General features: G+C 42.8%; 1 protein-coding gene across 1 annotated transcript; it reads right to left on the bottom strand.

The window, feature by feature from the left end:
* Positions 1 to 22,775: 22,775 nt before the first annotated feature.
* LOC125537489 (uncharacterized) lies at positions 22,776 to 23,949 on the bottom strand. The gene is made up of 3 exons (XM_087541482.1): positions 23,906 to 23,949; positions 23,635 to 23,831; positions 22,776 to 23,444 (listed from the first exon to the last, which is right to left on the bottom strand). Exons 1-3 carry the CDS (start codon positions 23,947 to 23,949, stop codon positions 23,245 to 23,247), a joined length of 441 nt encoding a protein of 146 aa, XP_087397608.1. The 3' UTR covers positions 22,776 to 23,244.
* Positions 23,950 to 24,378: the final 429 nt, after the last annotated feature.

Genomic DNA, 24,378 nt, shown 5'->3' with positions numbered 1-24,378 from the left:
AGGAGCAAACTTTGAACGACGATGCTTATCAAGAATGTAGCACTTTGAGCCAAATACTCGAAAGTATCCAACTTGGGGTTTGTTACCGGTGAGAAGCTTGTATGCCGTCTTGCCGAGTAGCTTGTGAAGATATAAGCGATTTGTTGCGTGACAAGCTGTTTCGACCGCTTCTGCCCAAAAGTGCTTTGGCGTCTTGTATTCATCAAGCATCGTTCTTGCCATTTCGATGAGCGTCTGGTTCTTCCTCTCAACAACTCCATTTTGTTGAGGTGTGTACGTGGCCGAGAACTCGTGTGAAATCCCTTCTTCGTCAAGAAAGGTGTCCACATTTGCGTTCTTGAACTCCGTTCCGTTGTCACTCCGAACCTTCTTGATCTTCACATCAAACTGATTTTGGGCCTTCCTAGCGAAGTTTCTGAAGATCTTCTGGACCTGCGACTTGTCATTAAGAAAGAACACCCACGTAAATCTTGAAAAATCATCAACTATAACTAGACCAAAAGAATTTCCACCGAGACTCTTGTAGGCGTTGGGACCAAAAAGATCCATGTGAAGTAGCTCGAGTGGCCTCCTTGTGGTCATGATGTTCTTCACGGGATGTCTTCCTCCAACCTGTTTACCTGCTTGACAAGCACTGCAAAGTCTATCCTTACCAAATATGACATCGTTAACTCCAAGGATATGATTTCCTTTAATAAGCTTGTCAAGGTTTCTCATGCCAATGTGACCTAGTCGTCTATGCCACAACCAACCTTTTGAGGATTTAGCAACAAAGCAAGTTTTAGGTTGTGCCTTTTTAGAGAAATCGACAATGTAAAGATCACCTCTACGCATACCCGTAAAGACCATTTTATGATTGTCTCGACGAAATACTTGGCAATCTACCTCAGTAAATAGGACATTCAAACCGAAATCAGCAAGTCTAGATACTGAAAGTAAGTTGTAGCCAAGAGATTCAACGAGCATGACATTTTGAATGGAACTATCATGTGAGATGGCCACCTTACCAAGGCCAACCACTTTACCCTTTGAATTATCACCAAAGGTGACATATTTTCGAGGGTCGTTGTTTTCAGCAAGCTCACGAAACATCTCCTCATCTCCGGTCATATGATCAGTACATCCACTATCAAGAACCCATTCCTTTCCTCCTGATTCATATCCCCGAAGATTTGCCATAAGACCAAAATGCCTCATTGCATCATCGAGATCGAAGTCACTATCATCATCATCATAATATTCATGTTCATCATGATCTTGTGACTCATCATTTCCTAGAGAGGGCAACTCATTAGATAAATGATCAAAGTGGTTACTTTTATGAACTCTTATAGCTTTGAGTATGATATCATTAATGATTCCAACATCTCCTTTAGCATGCTTAAGATTGGCAAGTTCAAGAAGACATTTACCAAAACTAGGATCACTAGAGTTCATCTTACTCAAGGCAATAGATTTATGGAGAATTTCATCCAAAGTTTTCAAGGAATGATTGGGAAACTGTTCCTCAAGAAATTTCCATATAGTATAGGCGCAATTTTGAGTAGGCAAACTAGCAATCAAATTTTTGGGCAATCCTCTAATGATGAGCTCAATAGTTCTAAGATTGCGAATCATGTCAATATCTTCATCTAGGGTAGGATGCAAGGGATCAATATGGGGTGCACAAGGGCTAGCAATATACTTGTTCAAATGATATTGATTGAAGATTACAAGCATCTCATTTTTCCACTCATGAAAATACTTTCCATCAAGAATAGGCACTCTATGTCTAAGACTCCCTAGAGTAGACGCATCCATCTTCCTCCAATGGTGATTAAACCAAGGCAATGGAGACCAAAGCTCTGATACCACTTGTAGGATCTAGAAGTAGATGTGTCTAGAGGGGGGGTGATTAGACACTTAGTGCTAAAGTTGCAATTTTTAAGCTTTTTCGGTTTAAGTGGAGTTTAGGCACAATTTCAACACACACAATACATATCAAGCAAGCATGCAAAGAGTATATGAGAAGCGGAATGTAAAGCATGCAACTTGCAAGAATGTAAAGGGAAGGGTTTGAAGAGATCAAACGCAATTGGAGACACGGATGTTTTTCCCGTGGTTCGGATAGGTGGTGCTATCCTACATCCACGTTGATGGAGACTTCAACCCACGAAGGGTAACGGTTGCGCGAGTCCACACAGGGCTCCACCCAAGGGCAACGGTTGCGCGAGTCCACACAGGGCTCCACCCACGAAGGGTCCACGAAGAAGCAACCACCCACAAAGGGTCCACGAAGAAGCAACCTTGTCTATCCCACCATGGCCATCGCCCACACAGGACTTGCCTCACTAGCGGTAGATCTTCACGAAGTAGGCGATCTCCTTGCCCTTACAAACTCCTTGGTTCAACTCCACAATCTTGTCGGAGGCTCCCAAGTGACACCTAGCCAATCTAGGAGACACCACTCTCCAAGAAGTAACAAATGGTGTGTAGGTAATGAACTCCTTGCTCTTGTGCTTCAAATGATAGTCTACCCAACACTCAACTCTCTCTCATAGGATTTGGATTTGGTGGAAAGAAGATTTGAGTGGAAAGCAACTTGGGAAGGCTAGAGATCAAGATTCATATGGTAGGAATGGAATGTCTTGGTCTCAACACATGAGTAGGTGGCTCTCTCTCAGAACATATGAGTTGGAATGATGTGTGTGTTCTGATGGCTCTCTCACTGAATGAGAAGGAGGTGGAGGGGTATATATAGCCTCCACACAAAATCCAACCGTCACACAGTTTTCCAATCTCGGTGGGACCGAATCAATAAACTCGGTCGGACCAAAAATGTAAACCTAGTGACCGTTAGTGATTTCGGTGGGACCGACTGGATCAACTCAGTGGGACCGATGTGCTAGGGTTAGGGTAAATCCAAAACTCGGTTTGACCGATTACTCAAACTCGGTGGGACCGATTTGGGTAATAAGTGAAACTGAGATTTGGTCAAGCAAACTCGGTGGGACCGATTGCATATCTCGGTGGGACCGAGAATATTGCAATGGGTAACAGAGAGTTTGCAAGCCCATCTCGGTGAGACCGAGATCCCATCGGTGAGACCGAACTGATTAGGGTTTGGCAGTGGCTAATGACAAGTGAAACTCGGTGGCGCCGGATAGGAAGAATCGGTAGGACCGAGTTTGGCTTAGGGTTTAGGTCATATGTGGAAGTGGGAAAGTAGCTGAGGATTTTGGAGCATATCATTAAGCACATGAAGCAAGAGGCTCATTAAGCAACACCTCATCCCTCCTTGATAGTATTGGCTTTTCCTATGGACTCAATGTGATCTTGGATCACTAAAATGTAAAAGTGAAGAGTCTTGAGCTTGAAGCTTTAGCCAATCCCTTGTCCTTAGCATCTTGAAGGAGTTCCCACAACCTTTAGTCCATGCCACTCCATTGTTGAACTTATCTTAAACATGCTAGATAGAAGTGTTAGTCCAACAAGAGATATGTTGTCATCAATTATCAAAACCACCTAGGGAGCACTTGTGCTTTCATGATGACAATTGTGCCTCCAGCTTTTTCATATTGTAATTGAGAAGAGCGATCTCCTCCTATAAATCATCGACCTCCGATTCCCGCTTCAAGATCTTGTCATGTAGATATCCTTTGCTTTTCTGCCAAAATTGAGAAGGAATAGATCAGTTGTTAGACAGTTTAGCCCTCTTAGGGAGACTAGACTTCTTGAAATTCACGTGCATATCCCCAGGTTGAGGTAGAGGAACATCCTCCTCCTCCAAACTTGAATAACTGATCCTTCTTAAATGAGCATCCTCCTCATCATCCATAGTTCAGCCACAAGGAGATAGGTCCCCATAGGTCTTTGGGTCAACAATGAGGTGTGAGACATAGCTCTCTCCGTTGGAGTCTTGGGATGACATCTTGCTCTAAATCTGCAACTGAAACAGCTCGAAACAAAAACATAGGATATTTGCGTGGTACGGTGTTCAAAACCTTCGGGAGATTATATAATGAATTTTTACCGACCAAAAGAAGTATCATGCAAGAAAACGGAGTCTGAAGGGCACACGAGGTGCCCACGAGGCAAGGGCGCGCCCAGGGGGGTAGGGCGCGCCCTCCACCCTCGTGGAAGCCTCATGTCCTTCCTGGACTGCTTCTTATTTTCCTATTTTCTTAAATATTCCAAAACGGAGAAAAATTGCCATTAGAATTGTTTTGGAGTCGGTTTACTTACCGTACCACATAACTTTTCCTTTTCGGAGTCTGAAACGTTCTGGAAAGTATCCTTTATGTATTCCTTCAGGGTTACGGTTTCAATAACATTAGTTTCAACATTTATAGGATTACCTGAGATATAATGTTTGATTCTTTGACTGTTCACCACCCTTGGATTTGTGCCCTCGAAGTTGTTGATTTTTATGGCACCGGAACGATAGACCTCCTCGATAACATAGGGGCCTTCCCATTTAGAGAGAAGTTTCCCTGCAAAAAATCTTAAACGAGAGTTGTATAGCAATACATAATCACCTACATTAAACTCACGCTTTTGTATCCTATTGTCATGCCATCTTTTAACCTTTTATTTAAACAGTTTGGCATTTTCATAAGCCTGGGTTCTCCATTCATCAAGTGAGCTAATGTCAAAAAGCCTCTTCTCACCAGCGAGTTTGAAATCATAATTGAGCTCTTTAATGGCCCAATATGCCTTATGTTCTAGTTTGAGAGGTAAGTGACATGCTTTTCCATAAACCATTTTATACGGAGACATACCCATAGGATTTTTATATGCAGTTCTATAAGCCCATAATGCATCATCAAGTTTCTTGGACCAATTCTTTCTAGATCTATTAACAGTCTTTTGCAAAATTAACTTAAGCTCTCTATTGCTTAGTTCTACTTGACCACTACACTGTGGATGATATGGAGATGCAATTCTATGATTAACATCATACTTAGCAAGCATTTTAGGAAAAGCACCATGAATAAAATGTGAACCACCATCAGTCATTGAGTATCTAGGGACTCCAAACCTCGGAAAAATAACTTCTTTAAGCATCTTAATAGAGGTGTTATGATCAGCACTACTAGTTGGAATAGCTTCTACCCACTTAGTAACGTAATCAACAGCAACTAAAATATGTGTATACCCATTAGAGGAAGGAAACGGTCCCATATAATCAAAGCCCCAAACATCAAATGGTCCAATAAAAAGTGAATAATTCATAGGCATTTCTTGACGTCTACTAATATTACCAATTCTTTGGCATTCATCACAAGACAGGACAAACTTACAGGCATCCTTGAAGAGAGTAGGCCAATAAAAACCGGATTACAATGCCTTATGTGCAGTTCTATCTCCAGCATGGTGTCCTCCATAAGCCTCGGAGTGACACTTGCATAGGATCTTTTCTTGTTCATGCTCAGGTACACAACATCTAATAACAACATCTACTCCTTCTTTATAAAGGTGTGGGTCATCCCAGAAGTAATGTCTTAAATCGTAGAAAAACTTTTTCTTTTGTTGGTATGTGAAACTAGGTGGTATAAATTTAGCAACAATGTAATTAGCATAATCAGCATACCATGGAGTAGTACGAGAAGCATTTATGACAACTAATTGTTCATCAGGAAAGGTATGATCAATAGGTAGTGGGTCATCAAGAACATTCTATAACCTAGACAAATTGTCTGCAACGGGGTTCTCAGCTCCCTTTCTATAAATAATATGCAAATCAAATTCTTGTAGCAAGAGAACCCATCTAATAAGTCTAGGTTTAGCATCTTTCTTTTCCATAAGATATTTAATAGCAGCATGATCAGTGTGAATAGTTACTTTAGAATCAACAATATAAGGTCTGAACTTGTCACAAGCAAATAGAACTACTAAAAATTATTTTTCAGTAGTAGCATAATTTCTTTGGGCACTCTCTAGAGTTTTACTAGCATATTGGATAACATTTAATTTCTTATCAACTCTTTGTCCTAGAACAGCACCTACAACATAATCACTAGCATCACACATAATTTCAAATGGTAAATTCCAATCAGGAGGCTGAACAATGGGTGCAGAAATCAAGGCTTTCTTAAGTATTTCAAATTCTTCTACACAATCATCATCAAAGACAAAAGGAACATATTTTTGTAAGAGATTAGTCAGAGGCCTGGAAATTTTTTAAAAGCCTTTAATGAACCTCCTATAAAAACCGGCATGACCAAGGAAACTTCTTATACCTTTAATGTCCTTAGGACACGACATCTTTTCAATAGCATCAACTTTAGCTTTATCAACTTCAATACCTCTTTCATAAATTTTATGCCCCAAGGCAATACCTTCATTAACCATAAAGTGGCACTTCTCCCAATTCAAGACAAGATTAATTTCTTCACATCTCTGCAAAACTCGATCAAGGTTGCTTAAGCAATCATCAAAAGAAGTTCCATATACGGAGAAATCATCCATGAAAACCTCAACAATCTTTTCACAAAAGTCAGAGAATATAGCAGTCATACATCTTTGAAAGGTAGCAGGTGCATTGCATAAACCAAAAGGCATACGTCTATAAGCAAAGGTACCGAAAGGGAAAGTTAAAGTTGTGTTTTCTTGATCCTCTTTTGACACGGGTACTTGAGAAAAACCAGAATAACCATCTAGAAAGCAAAAATGTGTATGTGTGGATAATCTTTCAAGCATTTGATCAATAAAAGGTAAAGGGTAATTATCCTTTTAGTAGCTTTATTTAATTTGCAAAAATCAATTACCATTCTATAACCTGTAACAATTCTTTGTGGGATCAATTCATCTTTATCATTATGAACAACAGTAATATCTCCCTTCTTAGGGACACAATGGACAGGACTTACCCATTGACTGTCAGCAACGGGATAAATTATACCTGCCTCCAGAAGCTTTAGTTTTTCTTTTCTTACCACTTCTTTCATCTTAGGATTTAACCGTCATTGGTGATCAACAACCAGTTTCGCGTCTTTCTCCAATTTTATTTTGTGCTGGCATAGAGTGGGACTAATGCCCTTAAGATCATCAAGAGTATATCCAATAGCAGGACGGTGCTTCTTCAGAGTTTTCAATCATTTCTTTTCTTCATGCTCTGAAAGGTTAGCACTTATAATAACAGGATATATATTTTTCTCATCAAGATAAGCATATTTAAGAGTATCAGGTAATGGTTTAAGCTCAAACACGGGATCACCCTTGGGTGGAGGAGGATCCCCTAGGATTTTAACAGGCAAGTTGTGTTTCAAAATAGGTCCCTATTTAAAGAATACTTCTTCTATTTCCCTTCATTCATTCATAAACATATCATTTTCATGGTCGATCAAATATTGTTCTAAAGGATCATTAGGAGGCACGACAATAGAAGCAAGACCAATAATTTCATCTTTACTTGGCAATTGTTTATCATGGGGTTGTCTACGACATTTAGCAAAATTAAACTCACGAGACATATCCCCCAAACCAATAGTAACAACATCCTATTTGCAATCTATCCTAGCATTAACAGTATTCAAGAAGGGTCTACCAAATATAATGGGACAAAAGTTATCTTGTGGGGAACCAAGAACACGAAAATCAGCAGGATATTTAACTTTCCCACAGAAGACTTCAACATCTCTAACAATACCAATTGGTGAAATAGTGTCTCTATTAGCAAGCTTAATTGTAACATCAATTTCCTCTATCTCAGCAGGTGCAATATCATGCATAATTTTTTTGTATAAGGAATGAGGTATTGCACTTGCACTAGCACCCATATCACATAAGCCATGATAGCAATGATCTCCTATTTTAACAGAAATAACAGGCATGCCTACGACAAGTCTATGTTTATTTTAGTGTCAGGTCTAGCAATTCTAGCAGCTTCATCACAGAAGTGAATAACATGCCCATAGATATTATCGGCCAAGAGGTCTTTAACCATAGCTATACTAGGTTCAACTTTAATTTGCTCAGGGGGTGTAGGTGTTCTAGTATTACTCTTACGAACCACAGTTGAAGCTTTAGCATGATACTTTAATTTCTCTTGAGAGCTCATGATTGGGGCATGAATATAGCACTTGGCACGATCCTTTAATTACGAACCACTTTTTATAAGCAGTAGGAACAACAGGATCAACATTATAAGTGATAGTCTTTTCTTCAACTTTAATAGGTGCAAGTACTTTTACTTCAATCGGAGATTATATTTAAACCACTTCTCCTTAGGGAGATCAACATGAGTAGCAAAGGATTCACAGAAAGAAGCTACTATCTCAGAGTCAATTCCATATTTAGTGCTAAATTCATCAAAAACATCGGTGTCCATAAAAGATTTAACACAATCAAACTTAGGTGTTATACCTGAATCCTTACCTTCGTCGAGATCCAAATCTTCAGAGTTGTGTTTAATTCTTTCCAATAAATCCCATTTGAATTCAATAGTCTTCATCATAAAATAGCCAGTACAAGAAGTATCGAGCATGGAGCGATTGTTGAGAGAAAGCCGAGCATAAAAATTTTGAATAATAATTTCTCTTGAGAGCTCATGATTCGGGCATTAATATAGCATTGACTTAAGCCTCCCCCAAGCTTGAGCGATACTTTCTCCTTCGCGAGGCCAAAAATTATATATATAATTACGATCACGATGAACCAGATGCATAGGATAAAACTTCTGATGAAATTCCAATTTCAATCGGTTGTAGTTCCATGATCCCATATCTTCACATAGCCTAAACCATGCCAATGCCTTTCCCTTCAGAGATAAAGGGAAGACCTTCTTCTTGATAACATCCTCGGGCATACCTGCAAGCTTAAATAATCCACAAACTTCATCCACATAGATTAAGTGCAAATCGGGATGTAATGTTCCATCACCTGCAAAAGGATTAGCTAGCGGTTTCTCTATCATACCCGAAGGATTTCAAAGTAAACATTTTCAGTAGGTTCAGTAGGTTGAGGAGCAACTCTTTGCTCTACTGGTTGGGGTGAAGATACCCCGAACAAGCCCCTCAAAGGATTATGTTCCATAGTAACAAGTGACAGTAAATTTCAGCACACTATATAAATTTTTCCTTACCAAATTCCACCTACCAAAGGCGCTTCACTCCCCGGCAACGGTGCCAGAAAAGAGTCTTGATGACCCACAAGTATAGGGGATCTATCGTAGTCCTTTCGATATGTAAGAGTGTCAAACCAAACGAGGAGCGGAAGGAAATGATAAGCAGTTTTCAGTAAGGTATTCTCTGCAAGCAATCTAAATTATCGGTAATGGATAGTTTTGTGATAAGGTAATTTGTAACGGGTAACAAGTAACAAAAGTAAATAAGGTGCAGCAAGATGGCCCAATCCTTTTTGTAGCAAAGGACAAGCCTGGACAAACTCTTATATAAAAGGAAAACGCTCCCGAGGACACAAGGAAATTATCGTCAAGCTAGTTTTCATCACGCTCATATGACTCGCGTTCGTTACTTTGATAATTTGATATGTGGGTGGACTGGTGCTTGGGCACTGCCCTTCCTTGTACAAGCATACTATTTATGATTAACCCCTCTTGCAAGCATCCGCAAGTACAAAAGAAGTATTAAGGTAAACCTAACCATAGCATGAAACATATGGATCCAAATCAGCCCCTTACGAAGCAATGCACAAACTAGGGTTTAAGCTTCTGTCACTCTAGCAACCCATCATCTACTCATTACCTCCCAATGCCTTCCCCTAGGCCCAAACAATGGTGAAGTTTCATGTAGTCTATGTTCAAATAACACCACTAGAGGAAAGACAACATACATCTCATCAAAATATCGAAGGAATACCAGATTCACATGACTACTTATAGAAAGACTTCTCCCATGTCCTCAAGAACAAACGTAACTACTCACAAATCATATTCATGTTCATAATCATAGGGGTATTTATTGCATAAAGGATCTGAATATATGATCTTCCACCAAATGAACCAACTAGCATCAACTACAAGGAGTAATCAACACTACTAGCAACCCACAGGTACCACTGAGGTTTTGGGACAAAGATTGGATACAAGAGATGAGCTAGGGTTTTAGAGGAGATGGTGCTGGTGAACATGTTGATGGAGATTTACCCCCTCCCGTTGAGAGGATCGATGGTGATGACGATGGTGACGATTTCCCCCTCCCGGAGGGATGTTTCCCCGGCAGAACAACTCCGCTGGAGCCCTAGATTGGTTCCGCCAAGGTTCCGCCTCGTGGCGGCGGTGTTTCGTCCCGAAAGCTTGCTTATCATTTTTTTCTTAGACGAAACACTTCATATAGCAGAACATGGGCATCGGAGGCCTGCCAGGGGGCCCACGAGACAGGGAGGCGCGCCCAGGGGATAGGGCGCGCCCCCACCCTCGTGGCCAGGGTGTGGGCCCCTTTGGTTAATTCTTTCGCCAGTATTTTTTATATATTCCAAAATGTGCTCCCGTGAAGTTTCAGGACTTTTGGAGTTGTGCAAAATAGGTCTCTAATATTTGCTCCTTTTTCAGCCCAGAATTCCAGCTGCCGGCATTCTCCCTCTTCATGTAAACCTTGTAAAATAAGAGATAAAAGGCATAAGTATTTTGACATAATGTGTAGTAACAGCCCATAATGCAATAAATATTGATATAAAAGCCTGATGCAAAATGGACATATCAGGAAACATCCATCCGGGAGGGGGAAATCATCACCATCGTCATCACCATCGATCCTCTCATCGGGAGGGGGTCAATCTCCATCAACATCTTCACCAACACCATCTCATCTCAAACCCTAGTTCATCTCTTATATCCAATCTTTGTCTCAGAACCTCAGATAGGTACCTGTGGGTTGCTAGTAGTGTTGATTACTGCTACCTCTTGAGCATGCATTGGTTTTCCTTTGAAGAGGAAAGGGTGATGCAGCAAAGTAGCGTAAGTATTTCCCTCAGCTTTTGAGAACCAAGGTATCAATCCAGTAGGAGGTAGCATGCAAGTCTCCTAGTACCTGCACAAACAAACAAGAACCTCACAACCAACACGATAAAGGGGTTGTCAATCCCTTCACGGTCACTTACAAAAGTGAGATCTGATAGAGATAATAAGCTAAATATTTTTGGTATTTTTGTTGTATAGATTGGAAAATAAAGATTGCAAAATAAACAACGATAAAAATAGCAAGTACATATGAAAATAATATGATGGAAGATGGACCTGGGGGGCATAGGTTTCACTAGTGGCTTCTCTCAAGATAGCAAATTCTATGGTGGGTGAACAAATTACTGTCGAGCAATTGATAGAAAAGCGCATAGTCATGAGAATATCTAGGCATGATCATGTATATAGGCATCACGTCCGCGACAAGTAGACCGAAATGATTCTGCATCTACTACTATTACTCCACACATCGACCGTTATCCAGCATGCATCTAGAGTATTAAGTTCATAAGAACAGAGTAACACATTAGGCAAGATGACATGATGTAGAGGGATAAACTCAAGCAATATGATATAAACCCCATCTTTTTATCCTCGATGGCAACAATACAATACGTGCCTTGCTTCCCATGCTGTCACTGGGAAAGGACACAACAAGGTTGAACCCAAAGCTAAGCACTTCTCCCATTGCAAGAAAGATCAATCTAGTAGGCCAAACCAAACTGATAATTCGAAGAGACTTGCAAAGATATTAACTAATGCATAAAAGAATTCAAAGAAGAATCAAATATTGTTCATAGACAATCTTGATCATAAACCCACAATTCATCGGATCTCGACAAACACGCCACAAAAAGAATTACATCGAATATATCTCCGAGAGAATCGAGGAGAACTTTGTATTGAGATCCAAAGAGAGAGAAGAAGACATCTAGCTAATAACTATGGACCCGAAGGTCTGTGGTAAACTACTCACACATCATCGAAGAGGCTATGGTGTTGATGTAGAAGCCCTCCGTGATCGATTCCCCCTCCGGCGGAGCGTCGGAAAAGGCCCCAAGGATCTCACGGGTACAGAAGGTTGTGGCGGTGGATATAGGGTTTCGTGGTGCTCCTGGATGTTTTCGGGGTATATGGATATATATATAGGAGGAAGAAGTAGGTCGGTGGAGCTGTGAAGGGCCCACGAGGGTGGGGGTGCGCCCACCCCCTGGGGCACGCCCTCCTGCCTCGTGGCCTCCTTGCTTCTTTCTTGACGTCCACTCGAAGTCTCCTGGATCACGTTTGTTCCAAAAATAACTCTCCTAAAGGTTTCATTCCGTTTGGTATTCCTTTTCTGCGAAACACTGAAATAGGCAAAAAACAGCAATTTGCACTAGGCCTTTGGTTACTAGGTTAGTCCCAAAAATAATATAAAAAGGTATATTAAATCCCATTAAACATCCAAAATATATAATATAATAGCATGGAACAATCAAAAATTATAGATACGTTGGAGACGTATCAAGCATCCCCAAGCTTAATTCCTGCTCATCCTTGAGTAGGTAAATGATAAAAATAGAATTTTTGATGTGGAATGCTACCTAGCATAATTCTCAATGTAATTTTCTTTATTGTGGCATGAATGTTCAGATCCGAAAGATTCAATACAAAAGTTTAATATTGACATAAAATAAATAATACTTCAAGCATACTAACAAAGCAATCATGTCTTCTCAAAATAACATGGCCAAAGAAAGTTATCCCTACAAAATCATATAGTCTGGCTATGCTCTATCTTCATCACACAAAGTATTTAATCATGCACAACCCCGATGACAAGCCAAGAAATTGTTTCATACTTTTGATGTTCTCAAACTTTTTCAATCTTCACGCAATATATGAGCGTGAGCCATGGACATAGCACTATATGTGGAATAGAATGGTGGTTGTGGAGAAGACAAAAAAGAAGATAGTCTCACATCAGCTAGGCATATCAATGGGCTATGGAGATGCCCATCAATAGATATCAATGTGAGTGAGTAGGGATTGCCATGCAACAGATGCACTAGAACTATAAGTGTATGAAAGCTCAACAAAAGAAACTAAGTGGGTGTGCATCCAACTCGCTTGCTCACGAAGACCTAGGGCATTTTGAGGAAGCCCATCTTTGGAATGTACAAGCCAAGTTCTATAATGTAAAATTCCCACTAGTATATGAAAGTGACAACATAGGAGACTCTCTATCATGAAGATCATGGTGTAACTTTGAAGCACAAGTGTGGTAAAAGGATAGTAACATTGTCCCTTCTCTCTTTTTCTCTCATTTTCTCTCATTTTTCTTTTTTTGTTTGGGCCTTTTCTTTTTTTTCTATGGCCTCTTTTTTCTCTTTTTTTATTTTTCGTCCGGAATCTCATCCTGACTTGTGGGGGAATCATAGTCTCCATCATCCTTTCCTCACTTGGGACAATGCTCTAATAATGATGATCATCACACTTTTATTTACTTACAACTCAAAAATTACAACCCGATACTAGAACAACATATGACTCTATGTGAATGCCTCCAGTGGTGTACCGGGATGTGCAATGAATCAAGAGTGACATGTATGAAAGTATTATAAAGGTGGCTTCGCCACAAATACGATGTCAACTACATGATTATGCAAAGCAATATGACAATGATGAAGCGTGTCATAACAAACGGAACGGTGGTAAGTTGCATGGCAATATACCTCAGAATGGCTATGGAAATGCCATAATAGGTAGGTATGGTGGCTGTTTTGAGGAAGGTATATGGTGGGTGTATGATACCGGCGAAAGGTGCGCGGTATTAGAGAGGCTAGCAATGGTGGAAGGGTGAGAGTGCGTATAATCCATGGACTCAACATTAGTCATAAAGAACTCACATACTTATTGCGAAAATCTATTAGTTATCAAAACAAAGTACTGCGCGCATGCTCCTAGGGGGATAGATTGGTAGGAAAAGACCATCGCTCGTCCCCGACCGCCACTCATAAGGAAGACAATCAATCAATAAATCATGCTCCGACTTCATCACATAACGGTTCACCATACGTGCATGCTACGGGAATCACAAACTTTAACACAAGTATCTCTCAAATTCACAACTACTCAACTAGCATGATTCTAATATCACCATCTTCATATCTCAAAACAATCATCAAGTATCAAACTTCTCATAGTATTCAATGCACTTTTTATGAAAGTTTTTATTATACCCATCTTGGATGCCTATCATATTAGGACTAATTTTATAGCCAAAGAAAATTACCATGCTGTTCTAAAAGACTCTCAAAATAATATAAGTGAAGCATGAGAGATCAATAATTTCTATAAAACAAAACCACCACCGTGCTTTTAAAGATATAAGTGAAGCACTAGAGCAAAATTTATCTATCTCAAAAAATATAAGTGAAGCACATAGAGTATTCTAATAAATTCCGATTCATGTATGTCTCTCCAAAAGGTGTGTACAGAAAGGATTATTATGGTAAACTAAAAAGCAAAGACTCAAATAATACAAGATGCTCCAAGCAAAACACATATCATGTGGTGAATAAAAATATAGCCTCAAGTAAAGTTACCGACGGACGAAGATGAAAGAGGGGATGCCTTCCGGGGCATCCCCAAGCTTATGCTTTTGGTTGTCCTTGAATTTTAACTTGGGGTGCCTTGGGCATCCCCAAGCTTAGGCTCTTGCCACTCCTTATTCCAAAATCCATCAAATCTTCACCCAAAACATGAAAACTTCACAACAGAAAACTCAACAGAAAATCTCATGAGCTCCGTTAGTATAAGAAAACAAAGCACCACTTCAAGGTACTGTAATGAACTCATTCTTTATTTATATTGGTGTTAAACCTACTGTATTCCATCTATATGGTTCATACCCCCCGATACTAGCCATAGATTCATCATAATAAGCAAACAACACATGAAAAATAGAATCTATCAAAAACAGAACAGTCTGTAGTAATCTGTAGGTTTCGAATACTTCTGTAACCCCAAAATTCTGAAATAAATTGTTGGACGTGAGGAATTTTTCTATTAATCATCTTCAAAAATAATCAACCTAATCTCACTCTCCAGTAAAAAATGGAAGCAAATCTCGTGAGCGCTAAAGTTTCTGTTTTTTACAGCAAGATCGCAAAAGCTTCCCCCAAGTCTTCCCAAAGGTTCTACTTGGCACAAACACTAATTAAAAACATAAAACCACATCTAACAGAAGCTAGATGAATTATTTATTACTAAACAGGAAAAAAAAAGAAACAAAAATAAAATTGGGTTGCCTCCCAACAAGCGCTATCGTTTAACGCCCATAGCTAGGCATAAAAACAAGAATATATCTAGGTATTGTCATCTTTGGTATGCTATCCATAAGTGGCTTTCATAATAGATTCATAAGGTAATTTAATTTTCTTCCTAGGAAAGTGTTCGATGCCTTTCCTTAGCGGAAGTTGGAAACTAATATTTCCTTCTTTCATATCAATAATTGCACCAATCGTTCTAAGGAAAGGTCTACCAAGAATAATAGGACAAGTGGGATTGCAATCTATATCAAGAACAATGAAATCTATGGGCACATAATTACTATATGCAACAATAAGAACATCATTAATCCTTCCCATAGGTTTTGTAATGGTGGAATCCGCAAGATGCAAATTTAAAGAATAATAATCAAATTCACGGAAACCTAACACATCACACAAAGTTTTTGGAATCATGGAAACACTAGCACCCAAATCACATAAAGCATAACACTCATGATCTTTAATCTTAATTTTAATAGTGGGTTCCCACTCATCATAAAGTTTTCTAGGCATAGAAACTTCTAATTCAAGCTTTTCTTCATAGGATTGCATTAAGGCATCAACGATATGTTTGGTAAAAGCTTTATTTTGATCATAAGCATGAGGAAAATTTAGCACGGATTGCAACAAGGAAATACAATCTATCAAAGAGAAATTATCATAATTAAATTCCTTGAAATCCAAAATAGTGGGTTCATTGCTATGTAAAGTTTTGACCTCTTCAATCCCACGTTTACCAATTTTTTCATCAAGATCTAAAAACTCCGAATCATTGGAACGCCTTTTAACTAAAGTTGACTCATATCCAGTCCGATCATTATCAAGATTCATATTGCAAAACAAAGATTTAATAGGAGACACATCAATCACTTTTATATCTTCATCCTTATTATCTTGAAAACTAGAAGAACACGCTTTTATGAAGCAATATTTTTTAGCATGCATCCTAGCGGTTCTTTCTTTGAACTCATCAATGGAAATTATCATAGATTTGAGAGACTCATTGATATCGTGCTTAGGTGGAATAGATCTAAGTTTCAAGGAATCAACATCAAGAGAAATTCTATCCACGTTCCTAGCCAACTCATCAATCTTAGGCAATTTTTCTTCAAGCAAAGCATTAAAATTCTTTTGCAAAATCATAAATTATTTAACACTAGTCTCAAAATCAGAGGGCATTTTATTAAAATTTCCATAAGAGTTGTTGTAGGAATTACCATAATTATTAGAGGAATTACTAGGAAATGCCCTAGGATTGAAGTTTCCTCTATACGCGTTGTTACCAAAATTGTTCCTACAAACAAAATTCACATCCATAGATTCATTATTATTCTCAATCAAAAGTAAACAAAGGTATATCATTAGGATCAGAAGAAACACTCTTATTAGCAAACAATTTCATAAGTTCATCCATCTTTCCACTCAAAACATTAATTTCTTCTATATCATGAACCTTTTTACTAGTAGATCTTTCGGTGTGCCATTGAGAATACTTAACCATAATATTATATAGGAGTTTAGTAGCTTCTCCTAAAGTGATTTCCATAAAAGTGCCTCCCGCGGCCGAATCTAAAAGATTTCTAGAAGCAAAATTCAATCCAGCACAAAAAAATTGTATGATCATCCATAAATTTAATCCATGTGTAGGGCAATTACGTATCATTAATTTCATCCTCTCCCAAGCTTGTGCAACATGCTCATGATCAAGTTGCTTAAAATTCATAATATCGTTTCTAAGAGAGATGATCTTAGCGGGAGGGAAATACTTAGAGATAAAAGCATCTTTGCACTTATTCCACGAATCAATACTATTTTTAGGCAAAGATGAAAACCAAGTTTTAGCACAATCTCTAAGCAAAAATGGAAATAGCTTCAATTTAACAATATCATTATCCACATCTTTCTTCTTTTGCATATCACATAAATCAAAAAAGCTGTTTAGATAGGTAGCGACATCTTCACTAGGAAGGCCAGAAAACTGATCTTTCATAACAAGGTTTAGCAAAGCAGTATTAATTTCACAAGATTCAACATCGGTAAGAGGAGCAATCGGAGTACTAAGAAAATCATTATTGTTGGTATTGGAAAAGTCACACGATTTAGTATTATCTTGAGCCATCGTGACAGACAATCCAACACCAAGCAAACAAGAGGCAAGCAAAGAGAGACGAATGGAAAAGAGGCGAGCGGAAAAGAGGGCGAATAAAACGGCAAGGGTGAAGTGGCACTACAAAAAAAAGACATCCGTGACATTTTGGGCCGAACGAAAAAAAATTCTGTCATACTTATGACACTTCTATGACGATAATTGTGACAAAACCCGGTATCATCATAGATATGGTGGGGTCCTACTTCTATGACAAAAAATCATGACAGAAAATGGGCTTTTCGTCCTGGCCGGGCCGTCGACGCAGCTGCATGACATTCTTTGGGCCGTCCATGATGGAAAAAACCATGGTAGAAGCGAGGGCGAGGAAAATATCGGGGTGTTCCCGGTTACGGTAGGTGGTTGGGGCCGAGCGATGCGCGTTTCTCTCGTACACGCATGAGCGTGGGTGCGAGGCGTTGGGCTCTAACTGAACCCGAGCGAGGCGTTGGGATCTAATTGAACCCGAGCGATTGCACTACAGGCTACGCGTTACTGAACCCGAGCGATCGATCGATGGCTGTTAACTGAACCCGATCGAGCGGTTCCTTCGCTACTGCTGCTAACTGAAGCCGATCGATGCTGCCTCTGGATGAACAGTGAGCATTGCGGGGGGGGGGGGGAGGGGGTGGATGAACAGTTCCTGATGGGGTGGATGAACAGTACCCCGATCGATCGAGCCGGTTGGGGCTGGATGAAGAGGACCCCGTTGAGGGTAGGATGAACAGGACCACCCCGTGTAGGGCAGGATGAATAGTAGATGGTGGAGGGCTGGATGAACAGTAGCCCGTGGAGGGGTGGTTGAACAGGAGCCCGTGTAGAGGGCTGGTTGAATAGTAGTCGGTGGAGTAGCACGCTTGGAGGCTGGATGAACAGGAGCCCGTGGATGAACAGTCGTAGGTGGAGGCTGGAGGAGGTCGACGGTGGATGAACAGTAGCTCGTGGAGGCTGGAGGGGGTCGATGGTGGAGATGAATAGTATCCCGTGGAGTCCCATTTTGCGGTACGCCACACCCCTCCCGATGAATAGGACCCTCGTTTCGACCGTAGTGCTCCAACACAAGTCTGTTTCCTCCGTTTTGCGGTACGCCACACCCCTCCTGATCAACAGGACCCCCGTTTCGATCGTAGGAGGTCTGTTTCCTCTGTTTTGTGGTACGCCAGACCCCTCCCGATGAACAGGATCCCGTTTCTAACGTGGCCGGTTGAACACAAGGCCGTTTCCTTTGTTCTGTGCTACGCCATGCCTCGTTTCCATCGGCTGTTCCGTCCAAGCCCTCCCAATGAACACGACGACGCATTCTGTTCCGACCGAGCCGGTTGGCTCCCCATGAACACGACGACGATGTTTCTCTGTTCCGACCCAGCCATGTACACGAGCCCTGGCCGTACGTACGCGTGAGTAGGCGTTCGAGACCCCTCCCAAATGTACGTACGTGGCCGTATTTACTTTCTTGCACCCTGGCCGCTGTACGTACGTGTACATGCTACGTGCGCGCCTCTACATCCACCAGTATGTACGTACATGTTCGCGACCAAAATGAAAACGCTACGTACGCTTCGACCAGGTGAGTCCCGACTGTCAGGCACTTCCTTGCGTGCGAAGATGTAGCTGGTGGGTCCCAGCAGTCAGGGGGCAAATCTTTTTTTTGCCCGGACGCACTTCCATGCATGTGAAGATGTAGCTGGTGGGTCCCAGCAGTTAGGGGGAAACTTTTTTTGAAAAATACGGTGGCCCGTCCGGTGGGTCCCCGCTGTCAGGTGGAGGAATAATTATTTTGCGCGTAATAAGGAAGCACTTCCTTGCTGCGGCCATGGACCCAGTTGTTAGCCTCTCCACATATAGTCCACGTCTGATGGAAGCCGTTTCTTGACAACGTTGACCACGCCGCGCCGAGAGAACCAGGGCAGTGGACGACGGCGAGGCCTAGGAAGGGGACGACGCAGCAGTGGATGCCCACGAGTAGAGGAGTATGAGGGTTCACTGGTTCGCTGCGGTGTGAGGCTTCCGTCGCCGCAAAATAACAGGGGGTGTGGGTGAGTAGAGGGATGGCCTGGCCAGCGGTGGGAATAGTAGGGGGCGGTGAGGCCTCCGCGGCAGCACAGCCGGCCACGGGAGGCAGGAGCATGCAGCACGACCGGCGCTGCTTTGGGCGGCTGGAGCAAAAAGACCAGAGGTTGAAGAAGCACTACGGCCGTTGGATGGACATCGTACGGTCACTGGAGCTAGAATCGTTCATATTGACTAAGTTGACAATGCACTACGTCCCCGTCAACTTAGTAGGCCCACAAGTCAGCCTCCCACCAAGGTGGGTCCCAACCAGCAGGGGAGTATTCATTTTTGTGCGTAATAAGGAGGCACTTCAGGTGGGTCCGAGCTGACAGCGGGGGGAACGTTTCTTCGCGCAATACGGTGGCCCATCTGGTGGGTCCTAGCAGTGAGCGGGGAATGTTTTTTTTCACGAAATACGGTGGCCCATCTGGTGGGTCCCTGCTGTCAGGTGGAGGAATCATTATTTTCCGCATAATAAGGAGGCACTTCCTTGCTGCCGTCATGGACCCAGCTGTCAGCCTCTCCACGTACAGTCCACGTCCGATGAAAGCCGTTCCTTGACCACGTTGACCACGCCGTGCTGAGAGCACCAGGGCGGTGGACGAGAGCGAGGCCTAGGAAGGGGACAACGCAGAGCCGGGGAAGACGCGATAGTGGATGCCCACGCGTAGAGGAGTACGAGGGTTCACTGGTTCGCTGCGGTGTGAGGCTTCCATCGCTATAGAATAACAGGGGGTGTGGGTGAGTAGAGGGATGGCCTGGCCAGCGGTGGGAATAGTAGGGGGCGGTGAGGCCTCCGCGGCAGCACAGCCGGCCATGAGAGGCGGGAGCATGCGGCACGACCGACGCTGCTTTGGGCGGTTGGAGCAACAAGACCAGAGGTTGAAGAAGCACTACGGCCGTTGGATGGACATCGTACGGTCACTGGAGCTAGAATTGTTCATATTGACTAAGTTGACAATGCACTCCATCCCCGTCAACTTAGTAGGCCCACAAGTCAGCCTCCCACCAAGGTGGGTCCCAACCAGCAGGGGAGTATTCATTTCTTGTGCGTAATAAGGAGGCACTTCCGGTGGGTCCGAGCTGACAGCGAGGGAAACGTTTTTTCGCGCAATACGGTGGCCCGTCCGGTGGGTCCCAGCAGTCAGCCGGAAACGTTTTTTTTCGCGAAATACGGTGGCCCGTCTGGTGGGTCCCTGCTGTCAGGTGGAGGAATCATTATTTTCCACGTAATAAGGAGGCACTTCCTTGCTGCCGTCGTGGACCCAGCTGTCAGCCTCTCCACGTAGTCCACGTCCGATGGAAACCGTTCCTTGACCACGTTGACCACGCCGCGCTGAGAGCACCAGGGCGGTGGACGATGGAGAGGCCTAGGAAGGGGACGACGCAGAGCCGGGGAAGACGCGGCAGTGGAAGCCCGCGCGGAGAGGAGTACGAGGGTTCACTGGTTAAGCTGCGGTGTGAGGCTGCCATCGCCGCGAAATAACAGGGGGTGTGGGTGAGTAGAGGGATGGCCTGGCCAGCGGTGGGAGTAGTAGGGACGGTGAGGCCTCCGCGGCATCACAGCCGGCCACGGGAGGCAGGAGCACGCGCACGACTGGCGCTGCTTTGGGCGGCTGGAGCAAGAAGACCAGAGGTTGAAGAAGCACTATGACCGTTGGATAGACATCATACGGTCACTGCAGCTAGAATCATTTATACTGACTAAGTTGACAAAGCCCTTAGTACGCGTCAACTTAGTAGGCCCACAGGCCAGCCTCCGAAACGGTGTGCCCCAGATGTCAGGGGGAGGAATCATTTTTTGGCGACTGAAGTAAGAATATCCGAGATTGAAGAAGAAGCACGACATCCGTGGGGTGGACATCCAACGGCCACAGCTGCCAGAACCGTGTGTTGTTGATAAAGACTTGCATACGCGTCAACTTAGTTTTTTTTGGGACACGTCAACTTAAAAGGCTCACAAGTGTATGGCAGAGAACATATAGCCCATTTGCAATTTGTAAGAATGTACAATCCATTTTTTTATTCTAATGAAATTTACTACAACCAGTTTACAGTTTGTTAAAAGTACAACCCATTTTCTAGCTAGGACAACGATTAATAATTTCAACCAACCGCTCAAAATAGAATTCAAAAAAAATCCCACATTTTTATGGGATCCGAAATATTTTTATCCGAAATTTCTAGTCAGATTAATATAATATCAAAATAAAGTTTGAAAATTCGTTTATGATCCCGAGCACAAATGCTCCCGAAATCACACGCGCTCGTTCGTTTTGGGATGTGAGCCCCGATGGTATGTCTCTTCGTACGTCGCACGCGTATATGCATTATATCGGAAAGGAGCGGTTGGCTCATTAACTGCCGGCCTAACCGGACGGACGATGCGGTACATAACTGGCCTGATGGATCGGCTGCTTTTCTGGGCCGACCTGTTCCGCTGCGGTCGACCCTCAACCAACACATCCACTGTCCTTCCCTTAAAAAAACACATCAACTGTCCTCCCCCGCGGACTGAGCACGGGGTCATGCTCCCAGAATCCTTCCTTCCTCCCTGTCCAAAACAACGGAAGCTAGATTGAGGAAAAATAGCAAAGTTGCAGCTGATGCAGAATCAAAGCAGCAGCCTTTGATTGCACTGTCCACGACTCCATGCAGAAACGTATCTCATTAGAGAGACGAACTGCACGAACCGTGCGCTCAAATCAGCCGCTGAAGGAAGTCAAAAAACTAACATATTCATGTTCATCTCCTTCATCGTGATCATGCATATTGCAGTTCCCGGAATCTGACGCTGACATCGTGCCGGTACTGTCGGAGCCCGCAGCTGAGTTCTGAAACCATTGCAGGAGATACAGAGAAAAATGAGCTGATATTCTCAACTCACATTAGTAGCCTAATCAGGAGCAGACGCGGGCTCGAGAGGGAAAACTGCATTTGGACACCGACGCCGACGTCTCAACGCTCGAGTCAGCCCATACGCTCCACATCAGCGCCATCCCTGCTTGAAGAGTACCACTCACGGGAGCACGAACATGATCCCAGCATCTAGCAGTCATCTTATCCAATGCCACGCCACTACGCCGCCCACCATTGCACTTTTGAATTTCGAATCCATTGTACAACTGATGAACACAAAGCCATTTGTACAACTGATGCACACGTGTGTTCATCGTCAGGTAAACCGAACTGGCGCGTGGACACCTCCAGCTTGGATGCTCATACATTTTTTTATTGACAGGGGGGCAACCATTCCTGCAGGAACTAAGCACATGCACGAATGGCTGAGAATTTAGAACTCCTCACAGCAGGCTCGTGCCTTCATTTTGCCATGACTTTATTTGTTCACCATACACCGAACAGGGGAAGAGAATACAGATTCAGTTTGGATAGACAGACATCTGATGACACATACAGCAAAAACTCTCATCATCGAGTGACCCAGGACACAACTAGGAGGAGTTTTTACAATCAGGAACACACAGACTTGACAGACATCACACGCTAGGCAGTCCTCAACTAGTCGACTACATGCGAAAACACAGTTAACTGTTCACAAACATAACTAATGAACGCAGCAGCTGATGAACACAAAGCCATCGTACAACCGAGATGAACAAGTGGGCAACGCGCACTAGAAAATTCTCAAACTGAACCATACTGAAAATGCAATTCGAGTCAAGATGCAATAACACCCAGAGGTGAGGCATGGTGCAGCTGTTGCGGCGGTGACCCTCAACACCATAGTTCTTGCATCTTGCAGGCTTCAAGCGTGATATTGAGATTCAGTCTATAGGTCTGCATTTTTCCGCAGGCTCGGCTGTGTCGCTTCTTTAACTTTCATCGCTCATATCTAAGGAGGATGAGCACTCAGCAGATAGCCCGTGCTCAGCAGCAAGTCGTCCGGCACCATGTGCACCAGGGCAACCAAGCAGGCTAGATAGCTCCGTCTCCCAACCATCAGCAGGTTCAGTCCAACCTGTCCACGGAGACCATGGTGGTTCAATTTCTTTGGCTATGTCCACTACCTCAGCTGATTCAATTTCTTCGGCCGTCAGCAAACAAGAACAACAAAAGTACTAGCACTGGAATTTCTTTTGTTTTTGCCAGCAAGGATCAAAAAGTCAAATCGCTTAACAATGCACATCATATTCTCAGTTTGCAAATGATTATTGCTGCATATTTCAGATCTAAATACAGTCGAATGGGATTGAGGTTCGCACCTTTTCGTCCATCCTGGGGCCTGGGGGTTGACTCTGTATGTGGACTGCGCCGACCTAGTCGGTGATGATTTCCGACGCCGGCAGACTCTGTCTCGTGCTTTCTCAGGTCCCTCTTCCCCGAGCCGCTGACCGCATGCAGACCCAGCATTTGAGTCTTCGGGGTCGCTACAGTTCGTTCCTCCGGTGGGAAGCAAGATCAGGGGAACCTCGTAATGGTTTTGGTGGAATGCGAAACAAATCACACGAAATACCCAGATCTACAAGAACTGACCTGTCGACGGCGTCGAGAAGAAACTCCATACCCACATCCTCCATTATCCTTGTCCCCGGGTGGCCAGAAGTATCGCCGCCGCGGCTCAGCTTTCCAATCCTTATCTGATCCGTGGCTCAGCGGAAGTTGGACTTTTCTGGTTCACGGACCAGGACGGGAGCGCCCGTCCGCCGTCCCAGCCATACGAAACAACCCCACGATTTCGCAACTGTTCCTTACTGTATTCCCCCGTACACTCTTTTCCTTTTACCCATTGTCAGGTGCGTCAGGGTGATTTATTCCGATCCCGAGACAAATATGGACGCCGAAGATATCGAGAGCAGCTGGGCTCGGGCACCAAAACGCCCCTTCCAATAAAGTTGTATTACTTTAAAATCCAACGAAATATTGCGCACGCAACAAGTAATGAAATTAAAAATTTTAAATTTCAAAAATAATATATTTGTTAAACTAATTACGCATTTGGTGCATTT

This window comes from Triticum urartu, chromosome 2A, assembly GCF_056163025.1.
Source record: "Triticum urartu cultivar PI428250 chromosome 2A, HENAU_Tu73, whole genome shotgun sequence".
Lineage (NCBI taxonomy): Eukaryota > Viridiplantae > Streptophyta > Magnoliopsida > Poales > Poaceae > Triticum > Triticum urartu.
This window is presented reverse-complemented; position numbering and strand designations above follow the sequence as displayed.